This window comes from Leguminivora glycinivorella, chromosome 14 (assembly GCF_023078275.1).
Source record: "Leguminivora glycinivorella isolate SPB_JAAS2020 chromosome 14, LegGlyc_1.1, whole genome shotgun sequence".
Classification (NCBI taxonomy): domain Eukaryota; kingdom Metazoa; phylum Arthropoda; class Insecta; order Lepidoptera; family Tortricidae; genus Leguminivora; species Leguminivora glycinivorella.
This window is the reverse complement of record NC_062984.1, coordinates 14,213,927-14,225,560: the sequence shown is the minus strand read 5'-3', so window position 1 is coordinate 14,225,560 and position 11,634 is coordinate 14,213,927. Positions and strand designations below refer to the sequence as shown.

General features: G+C 35.8%; 1 protein-coding gene across 1 annotated transcript; it reads left to right on the top strand.

Annotated features, from left to right (window-relative positions):
* The first annotated feature begins 469 nt into the window (after positions 1-469).
* On the top strand, positions 470-10,769 carry LOC125233113 (coiled-coil domain-containing protein 96). Its single transcript, XM_048138980.1, has 9 exons — positions 470-587; positions 1,653-1,704; positions 2,350-2,518; positions 3,013-3,139; positions 3,560-3,706; positions 7,014-7,215; positions 8,090-8,265; positions 9,876-9,980; positions 10,104-10,769. Exons 1-9 carry the CDS (start codon positions 576-578, stop codon positions 10,245-10,247), a joined length of 1,134 nt encoding a protein of 377 aa, XP_047994937.1. The 5' UTR covers positions 470-575; the 3' UTR covers positions 10,248-10,769.
* The last annotated feature ends 865 nt before the right edge of the window (positions 10,770-11,634 follow it).

Sequence of the window (11,634 nt, the reverse complement as noted above, 5' to 3'; positions counted from 1 at the left end):
AGAGAAGATATGGGCAAGTATATGGCAATTATTTGAAGTCAATTGGATAAGGATCTGTAAAGATACACTTCTTTTAAACCGTAAAGTGAGCCACCATTTAGACTCTAGGGTGTGATGAAAATGACTAGATATCACATCTTATTTCAAACAAAGTCCTTAAAACACAGCCCATTGCTCTACTCTGGCTCCGAGCGCGCACTTCCATTAGGTATTTCCTCCGTGAGAGAAAAAAAATCACATATTTAATGGGTCTTAAATACCAAAGATATTAGGAGTTGTATGGTTTTATAAATATCGTAAAAATGAATCAGTATTAGTCATTAGCACCCAGTTTTTTCGTCACCTAGAAGTAAATAAATACCTAATATTGACTTGGAGGTGTGCCACCGAAACTGTTTACCTAACCAACCTCTATGCATCGCCGTCACGACACCGGTCACATCGCTCGATATCTGTTTACCGGTCACCATAGCAACCCAGTATTTCGCGTGCCGTTCCACAAAAATTACACTAAATATAATTTTCAATGTTAAGCTTACCAAATCAATAAAGGAATAATTCGGGTGGATCACGCGATGGAGACCAAGGTACGCCTCGCAATGTTATTGTCCTTACGTTTCATTTAATTAATGTTGCTCACGTGACATCGCTGGGACGTCAAAGTTTGCAGCACGAAGGGCACATTCCTCCCCTCGTATTCATTTATTCATGTTTGTCTGCTTTTATCTTTAATTCGGCCGTAAAGAAGTGACGGAGGTTCTTATGAATATTTAATATTAATTTTATTGTGGGGCCTGTGATGTATTATGATAAGACGGGGCGCAATAATTGCTTAGGAGTTCTTTCTGTTTACCATTCTGTGGCTTGTTTTCTCTATATTTTCCGATCGGTAGCTTTAGGATTAAAATTTGCAAACCGTAACTTGTTAGTAAGATATAAGTAGAATTGGAAGCTCCGTCACACAGACACCGGAAACATTGTGATAAGATAAGAAAACAGCCTGATTTTGATTGGATTTTATTATTGGGGTATATTGGGTACCTATGTTGCTACAGTAGTACAGAATAACTGGTATAACCCACATAGGCTGCCCGTAATACTTCATTACAGTTCATTTTGTTGGTAGAATTATAAAAATAACGTATAAACATATTTCGTAAATAAGTTTTAAAAATTAAGTCTACACAAAAGCGGATTATCATTCTCCGCGTCACGTTAAAAGATGCTGCTCCCAGGCCCCATACAAATTTATGATCCCACCGATGACGCTCACATAAGTAAAGTAATGAGCTTTTATCCTCACCAAGCCTCCAAAATCGCCAGTCATTCAGAAATTTTCACGCTGTTCAGTACAACATAAACTCTTTATTTACCTTATAAGGACTAAGGAGGGATATACAGTGTACAATTCACACATAAATGAGTGTACATTATTAAAACTAAGATTTGACAAGTGATGCTTGGCCACAAAAAGAAGTCCACGGTCCTGCGTGAGGGGTCGCGGGGGATGAGCACCACTGGTCATGGTCACACTGGTGTTTATGGTAACCAATGTGTAGTGATAGGTGCTATTTTCTACCAACTTCTTATCTAAAGATCTAAGTTTTCAATGTGTTCCTATCTCATAAAGCTTATTATTTATCAAATAACAGAAAAAGGTCACCGAGTTAAAGAAGGACGAAAGTTCGAGCGGATCCAGCAGCGGTGAGTCTTCATTAAGTATATAAAACGATTTTCCTGTTCTTTTTGGTGTGGACTGCTTGGAATTGAATGCACTTTCGCCATCAATATTACCTGAAAAATACGACCTTGGTACTTTTTAAAGCAAACGTCAATGGGCGTTTTCCAAAATAAAGCTCGAAAATCGAATTTCACCAGATTTGGACGTGTTTGGGCTCATTCTTCTCAGAATCACGAGCGGATTCGATCCGGATGATAAAAAATGTGTCAAATTTTCCATACAAAATTCGAGTTTCAAATACGCACGTCACGGTCGTAGTAAGTTCATACTAAAATCGTGACGTAAAGGAAAAATAAATGAGGACACATTTTTTATCGTCAAGATTGAATCAGCTCGTGATTCTGAGAAGAATGAGCCCAAACACGTCCAAATCTGGTGAAATTCGATTTTCGAGATTTAATTTAGAAAACGCTCCAATCCAATATGCTCTTACTGAACCGGTGAGCTCCACTTTAGACTGTCTTCCCTATCCATCAGGTGTATGCATACTACTGTAGGTCACTTGCCGATCAGTTCATAATGAAAGAGAGAATAATTTTATCTCTGATGAGTTAATATTTTGTGAACAGTAACTTGATATCAAATCGCAAATGATCTGTTTAAAACAGTACCCGAAGATGAAGACGACGACATGCAAATCGGCAAGGGAGTGGGCAAGGCAGCCATCGCTGTGAACCGCGAAGAGTACATGCTGGCTCATAGGGACCTCTCAAACGAATACATGCAGGCCCAACTGAAGAATAGTCTGTTGCATCGTCGGTTGGGGGAGTACTACAAGTAAGGGCTATACAGACGGACTGCAACCCAAACTGTAACTTGTATGGGAACTGCTGCAGTTCCCCTACAAGTTGTAAATGGACTGCGGTTGTATTGGGCATGAGCCTGTTCCTGGCCTAAGATTTACATTTACCTACCAATTTTTGTTTGCGATAGACAGTAGGTATAATTTTGTACATAGAAGCATGCTTGTAAGGGTTTAAAACAACCTTAGTCATTGGTATCTCAAAATTAGGTATAATATGATAGATGGCCGTTTTGGCTCTCATTTCAGACGAAATTTTAGGAATTCGTAAGCACATGCATGGACTTAGATTTTTTTGTCGTGTACCTAAGTACATGTTTTCCACATTAGAAAGAAGCATAACGCTAACTCATATCGAACAATTTTTTATTGAGCATAATTACTTGATATGGTCGCAATGACGTTTTTGAGCATTTCATAGTTGACCAGTAGTAGTACCTATCTAATATGTGGTTATCTACTTTCAAAGGAAACGAAAACAAGGCCACGTTCTGAAACAACCACTAGAGGGTGTTGCCGAACAGGAGGAGAAGTACCAACAAAAACTGCTCGTCTACGAACAGGTCAAGAACGAAGACGAAAGAGAAATAGCTGATGTAAGTATCATCATAAGGAATTCTAGTGGTGGCAGGTGAGCGTATTAACCCCTTGGCAATTCTAAAAAAGTTTGTACATTTGAATCACATCTTTGAATCCATGATTTTATACTTGCGCAGTTGACATGAGACTATGTGCATTGGTGCATCTAAATTAAGTTACCATGGGATAGGTATAGGTACAAACATACTTTAATAATAAATAACTATGTGTTGAAATGCTAAATAGGTAATAGGCACTTTTATTATATTGAAATAATCATAATTTAATCCATTTGTATTCATCGTGGCATTTGGCACGCAATATACTCATATCATCATAATTATGTTCCGCACAAAGAGTAATGGTTGCTAAGTCGTGCATATGATAATCATTTGCTCAAACTATACTTTATCTAAGTATGTAAATAAATATTCCAGATTAAAACGAAAGTGAACTTGGTGCAAAAACAATACGAAGAGAGACTTAACTACGCAGAGAGCAAGTTTGACGGACTGCAAGCTCTCGAGAAAAGTACAGGCACTGGCCTCATATACTCTAAGAAGGGGAAGCCTATTGCGGATAAGGTAAATTGTTATTTTTACATGGTTGAAACAAAACATAATTTTATTATAGTACTGTTTAACCTGTTAAAAGCAAAACAAACAACAGTGTTGGTCTTCGTTTTAAGCCTCTTTACAGTTAGTAAACCCCAGATCCCTTCCATGTACCCTTAATCATGGCGGCCGGGTTATGAATTTCATCACCCCCTTTCCGCTGACAGCTGACTGTGGGATACAGGTTCAAATTGTGGTTGGAGCGATGGGCGAGTGAACCTGTCATTGTTTGGCTTTGGTTTCAAACCGTTTCAAATTTTAGTGACAATGAAAGTTTAATTGGTTCATGTGTAATTTGTTTTGGAAATACAGGTGTGAGCTTATGTATGTATGTTACAGTTAGTGCACAAATTTCTGTCACATTGGTATCAAGTTGGTCTGTCTATTATTTTGATGTAACTGTCAGGCGAATTCTGAGTAAAATAACTGGGTTATGGTTAGATCTGGGGCCCATTTCTCGAAAGTTACAAGTCTTGTATTACAAGTGTGTTTCCATAGAAACCCATACGATTTGACAGTTTGCGTGCTTGTAATACAAGGCTTGTACCTTTCGAGAAACGGGCCCCTGGGGCCCATTTCTCGTAACGGAAAGTTACAAGTTACAAGCGGAAGTCTCTTTCCAACTTGTCATATTAGACATTGACCAGGGGCCCATTTCTCGAAGATTTGCTACAAGTTACAATTTACAAGTGGTAGTCAAGGGACTACCTTTACATTCCTAATGACGTTTGTTCGAAAATCACTTGGCCTAACTCATTTGGCCGAATTATGAAATGCCTAACGCTCTTTTGGCCTAACGATCATTTGGCATAATTTAAATTTTGCGCCAAAAATGACATTATCCAGAACCGATTCGCTGTTAGAAAGGTAGGTTTAGGTTAGGTTAGAACCGTGACCTCACACAAATCCGAATCGCTTCTAAAAAAGTGCGTTTTAACGGCGTTAGGCGAAACAATATTAGGACATTTAAATTAGGCCAAATGATCATTATGCCAAAAAATATTAGGCGATCTAAAAATCGAAGAAAAAACTAGGAATCTAGATATACATCCGGTAGTCAATGTCTAATATGACAAGTTGGAAAAATACTTCCGCTTGTAACTTGTAACTTTCATTTTTGAGAAATGGGCCACTGATCTGTTAGTGTAAAAAAACGAATTCGTTAATTAAATGTCAGTTTTCACACTTGCAGAATCTGACCCATAGGTACATTACGTCGTAATTCAAAATCTAACAATAGACAGATGATATCTCAATAAAATACGCTAGATTGTCGCCGACATCTTTAATATTTATAGATTAAAACTAGAGATGGGCTGAATATGGATTTTGCCGAATACGAATATTCGGCCGAACATTCGGTTCCGCTCTTACCGAACCGAACATTCGGCCGAATATTCGGTTACGCCATATTTTTAAAGCGGATGTTCATTAAAACTATTAAATGATTGATAAATGATAATGGTTACATATACAACTATGTTCTTATGATATTAAATTAAAACGGGACTTAATCGCGTAAAACTTACGTTTTATATTTAACCCGACGTTTCGGACATGACATTACGTCCGTGGTCACGGGTAGACTGGCTGGGAGTTGTATCAACATCTTCTAGCTGTACGAGTTTTTCGAACTACCCGCGCTTGATTGTCATCAGTCACTTTTACGCTAGGGTTGCCACTCTGCCTACATACAACACTCACGACATCCGATGGTATGGGACGGGAAGTTTTCTCACGTTTACACTTGCTAATCACTGGATTCCACGAAGATCAAAATCAATATATATGTTCTTATGATTTAGTGGATAACTAAAACTTAGTTAAAACAACTCTGAACTCTTCTCAACTCTTAAGCTACGGTTTTTTTTTTACATATTTTGATATATTAATTAACTCTTTTTAGTAGTTCCTTACAAAGCTACTAAAATAGGAGCTTATAATGGAATACGTAAGATCTTCATTAGTTATTTACCTACTTTGTTTATTCGGTAAATATTCGGCAATGCTACCGAATTATTCGGCCGAATACGAACATTGAAAATCTTGCCGAATATGCCGAATACCGAATATTTACCGAATATTCGGCCCATCTCTAATTAAAACCTTTTTCTCTTGCCATATTACTTTTATCCAATGTACAGTTTATAGTGTAATTTATTACGTCGGTAGCTAACATGTATTTCGGTCTGTCGCCATAAAATATTGCCAGACAGATGAGTACCGTGCATTCCCACAGGAGTCGTAAAATGTGACACAATCATTTGAAAGGGTCAACATTTTATCTAGCGAAATATTTGGGTAGATATAGTATGTAGTGTGGTGGTGATGTCGCTGGGAGTGGCTAGTTTGAAATTCCAATTATTAATATTTACTAGCATGAAGTTTTAATTGGGTATAACAAAGCCACTTCTGTTTATTAAAAGCTTTTTCACCACACCAACTGGTATAAAGGCTTTCTTTGCTATTCAGTCTTTGTCTAAAACAGATAGCAAAATTACATTTTATCCACAAGGGGCCAAAGTAATTTCATACAAATTTTAACTCGATGTCATAATCTGGCTGCTAGATTTTACCTATAAATGATGATTTTGAATCATAAATATTGAATAAATTGATGGATTTTATTTATTTTCATGTTTTATAGTCAGTATTTTGTTCGTGTTGGTGTGGTGAAACATTCGGTGGAAAAGTTTGTTTAACCTTCGTGCCTTGAAACCCTCGCAACGCTCAAGATTCCACTTTTTGAACCACTCGCCGCGCTCGCGGTTCAATATTGAAATCTTTCGCTTGCTCGGGTATCAATATTGGCACGTGCGGTTAAACAACTACTTTGTCCCCTTGTAAAACAAATAACTGTTTATTTAGCAACGAATTCTGTTTAAGCAAAATAGTTTTATTTTAACACTTTACTACTTATTAGTATTCAAGTATTTAAGGAAGTTTTTCGTGAGCCTATCATATATTGATTTAGACTAACACGATTTGCACTCATAATTTTAGAACAAAACGGGACTTAATCGCGTAAACACTTACATTTACAGCCTATCATAATTATCGTAAATATGTCATCAAGTGTGCAATCTCCAAAATTAAGTATGTTTTATGTTCATTCTGATAATAAAGACCCGTATACACTATAAAAATATTTAAAACAATGTTGATAAACGAGTTATCTCAGACAATGTATGATTGCAAAATATTATTTATGAATCTGGCTTCTAAACAAAAATGTTTACAAAATACGTGATTTAATGATGACGCTAAAATTTATCAGACTTTGATGCGCTTCTTGACTCTGCAACGTCGGAAGGCGGAGCAGACGGCCGCGCTCCGTCTACGCTACATCAGAGCGAGGAACGCAGTATCCGAGCTGGACGGCATCATAAGAAAGCTGGAGAAGCTGGGTCCAGGGTTATATGTGGCTCAGTACGAGCAACTGCATTGCGACTTCGAGAACTATATGAACAAAATAGAAGGTCAGTTATTCTAGAAGTTTCTGCAACGTCGAAAGGCGGAGCAGAGACGGCCGCACTCCGACTACGCTACATCGGAGCTAAAAACGCCGTGTCCGAGATAGGCGACATCAAAGAAAGCTGGAGAAGCTGGGCCCAGGGCTGTACGTGGCTCAGTACGAGCAACCGCATTGCGACTTCGAGAACTACATGAACAAAATAGAAGGTCAGTTATTCTACAAGTTTCTTTACCCACAAACGTCGAAAGGCAGAGCAGAAGTCTACTCCTTCTTCGCTACATTAGAGCGAGGAATGCGGTATCATAAGAAAGCTGGAGAAGCTTGGCCCAGGACTATAAGTAACTCAATACGGGCAAACTGCAGTGCGACTTCGAGAACTACATGAACAAAATAGAACGTCACCTATTATTTAAAGTGGAATTGAAATGTCAACACGTTAAGAATGATTTTAATTTCCTTTGTAATGTTCATATTGTACGAAGGTGACATTTATTAGAGTCTCATAAATTTTAATACTAATTTAGAATTACCTGCTCTGTTCATAATCATTATTGTGAAATATTTTGATTCCTCGAAAGTCAGATTTATGTCACGTTTAGATACTGTTGCGTCAATCATGTGCTACCTCTGCAGATCAGCTCCAACATTTAAATAAATCTTTTAGGGCCATTACTATCCACAAACTTTCCACTCGTTGACAAATAAACATGTCCCTAATTGGCACCAGTATTTTAGCCAGGAATAAATTTTTGAAGTGAAACTTCTAATGCGTCTTCCAACTTTCAGTGTTACCAATTCGAATTTTGAAGTATTCCTTCTTATTTTCATTTTCACACTACGAAGTTTCACTTCTCCCACACACTATTTTTTATCACCAGAACGGGAGGATGAGCTCATCAAGAACCGTAATAACTGCACGGAGCACAACCAGATCTTGGCGCATATCAGGGAGAAGATGCATCACACTGATGAGGTGATCGACATCACGGAGTGCGACCTTGGGGATGCAGAGATTGAGTTCTTCAGAGCTCGAGAGGATATGAGTGTTATCAAAGTAAGTGACTATATTAATATTAGTTTAGCGAACATTATCCATCCGTAGAAATTGTCATTTCAAGGGTCAATTTCTATAACCGCAACGCTCGGTGCTCGTTTTCGGCAGGATATTCTAGAGATGACTAGACTAGGTATAAAATAAATTTCTTCCCACGATCGCTCCGGCTGTAAAATGAGCTCCCAGCTAAGGTGTTTCCGAGAGTCTATAAATAGTGTCTTTAAAAAAAGAGTGTACCTATGAAGATAATTATAAATACCTATGCCTATAAGGATAATTAACTCATAAGTAGGTATGTATTTTAATTTTCTAACAATTACATATCAATTTCTATACATGGGAATTTCTAGAACGTACATGGAACATGACAAATAAAATATATCTGGAAATTACAATAAATAAAATCGTACTACTATCATTTACCACGTAAATTTCTTTGCATTTCAGCTAGATTTTCTGTCACGTCGCTATTGTTTATTTATGAAACATTTTTTACAACTGGACAGTGTTATGGAATAAGCGATCAAGCGACAGTTAGTTGAAATCGAGAAAATGAGCTAGAAAGATTTGAAATTTGAATCAGTTGTTGTAAGTTCATTTATAAAGTAAAAAAGTTAATTTTGACATTGAACCTATAAAAGTGTTCATAATTTAAATAGATAAAAAAAATAACACCATACCTATTCAAGTTTCGAAGTTATTAACGTTTTTCCGCTTGATTCTTTATTGAACTAATACTGGGATGAGGTTAATTTATTTCGCCGTAGCGTACTATGAGACATATTTTGTCGCTTGATTCTTTAATGCAAATTGTTAGAGGTAAAGTGAATACTGGAATAAAATAAAATTTCATATATTTGAGTAAATAGTGCTATTGTAAATAAATCAACAACAATGTTTTCCTCCACAATGATTAGGACTAATCCGTCTAACAATTTAGTTTTGTTCTCCAATCAACTTTTTTTAATAAATGTCAAAAAAATCAGCATATATGGCAAAATTGGCATTGTAACTAATAATAATTCATTAGTACTAGCCAGGATTACACACATAAGATATTATGATATAACAAAACCTCTTGATACTTAGTTCTCATTAAGCGAAATATCCTGCAATTTCAAATATGTAACAACGAATTAAACGACACTATTAGGGCGGTTAAATCGATATTGCGTTTATAAATCATCAAAACTTTAAACCAAAACGAATTAATAACATTTTTATGGCGTTTAACTCGATTTTGCGATTTAGAATATACGCTTATTATAATTTGTAAAAGTAAATTTGGCGTTCAATTCGTTTTTACGTAACGACTTAGTACACAGGACCATACAAATTTTAACGTGTCGCTTGATTCTACCTCTTAAAATAAGGCTGTAAGCATGATTTTTCAACAAAGAAATAGTCAATACTATAGATTATCACATTTATATCCGAACTGCATTCATAACTTTTTTTTCGGATTTTGGCGCTTAGTTCGCTATTCCATAACACCGTCCAACTTTCGACGTAGGAAGTAAACTATTCACATCGATATTTTCGCGCTCACTATTCATACACCACATGTCACTGTATTTTTTTACGATCTTATTTCATTTGATTGAATTTAGAACCGGCGAGACAAGCTTCGCTGGTGTCTGGGAGCTGAGCGACTGAAGGCGGGCCTCCTCACCAGAAAAGACTTGTTGCGTGACTACCAAAACGCTATTGATGAGGTAATTTTCCTTGTTATGCCTACATAGTGACTTTAATATGTTTAGACATTACTTTGAGCATGATTATTATTATTACTTTTAAGTTTTGATAATACTCTAACAATACTCGTTTTATGTCAATAGGTTGAAAGCATGAGGGAAAAGAAAAAGCGCCTAGAAGAATTAATTAGCAAAACAACTAGAGAGGTAAGATTAGCGCGCAAAAGAATGCAGGCGCATGCTGCATATGACAATAGCAACAATTCTGGACATACGTTACTTGGCTGATATGGCTATCAACATTTTTTGTGTTAAAAATTGAAATAATAATGATTAATGACTACCTACTATGTTTACATGAACTAAAATGTTGCTACGTAGGTATTCTCTCTATATTCGCGTAGGTAGCTTCTTTGCTAATCGAAAAGCGTTTCTACTCAATGTAGTTCTACGTTTTTTCTTGATAACATACTACTAATGGGAAAAATGGGATTATGAGATCAAAGACTAAACAGATGTGATCACGTAAAATAAAAGTGATGTCTGAAGATGAAGTCAGATATTTTTCCAATTCCATACAAAAAAATTACACTCTTTACGGATTTCCATCTTATTAGATTTCGTCGGCTTTCTTTATTGTACGATATGCTTTTGTGTTTTTATCTTTTGTTGTATGTAATAATTGATAATAATGGGGGTAATTTTGGATAGGTTTTTTTACTTGATTTCATATATTTATTGTATGTGCCTATATCTAAAAAAATCTAATTTTACCATACTAAGGGTATTATTAAAATAAAAGTGGTAATAAATAAAAAAAACTGTATTTTTATTTATAAAGATTCTTTTACAAAAATTAAGTTTTAATATCGGTGTTTCATCGTGAACCAAATCATCAATTCATCATCAATGGATAGTGCATTATTTGTCCTACAACTTCAAGGCAATTATGACATTCATACAAAATTACTTTAGAAAACATACCATTAAAGTACTTAGGTACCTACTGCATTTTGGGCATTCTCGCGAGAACAATCACTAAAAATATTTTTTCTAAGGTAGGTCAATTTTATGTTTTTCCTCCTCAGAATCACGAGCCCTTTCAATCTAGGACAAAAAACAAGAGACAAAAATATGGTCCCAAAATGTTATATTATTTTGCGTACCTACTTTCCACTTTGTAACCGCTGTTTGAAAAATGGGTAACGAAGGGGAAAAATTTAATTTGGGACCCTTTTTTTACCTAGTAGGATCGAAAGATCTCGTGATTTTGAGTAGGAAAATCATTAAATTGACCAATTTTAGAAAAAAAAATTTTTTGAATCTTTTTTCGCGCAAATGCCCATTTAGGACTTTAATTTGGTGCAGGCAGTCTAAATTCATAAACTTTTGTATCATTTAAATATGTAGGTATTTTAAAACTTACCAACTGTTTCAAACAATTGGTGATATTTCTTTTCACGAATTGCAAATGATTTGTTTCAGTATGCTATTTATTTCAGTGAGCATTTTAAAGTACTAAATTTACGTACTGTCCAATTGTGTTCTAAACTCTGACTAGTACAATATTATAAAAAAATAACTTATGTGATATTCGTTACAATTTAATTGTACTTTCTTTTAGGCTAGTTCACTATTATTATTTAACAATAACAAAGAATTGGAATATAACTAC

What these genes read in the sequence shown, in the direction of transcription:
- LOC125233113 (XM_048138980.1), top strand. An exon ending in ACGAAAGAGAAATAGCTGAT is followed by an intron (nt 3,140 to 3,559) that starts GTAAGTATCATC and finishes TAAATATTCCAG; the next exon opens with ATTAAAACGAAAGTGAACTT. An exon ending in AGGATATGAGTGTTATCAAA is followed by an intron (nt 8,266 to 9,875) that starts GTAAGTGACTAT and finishes GATTGAATTTAG; the next exon opens with AACCGGCGAGACAAGCTTCG.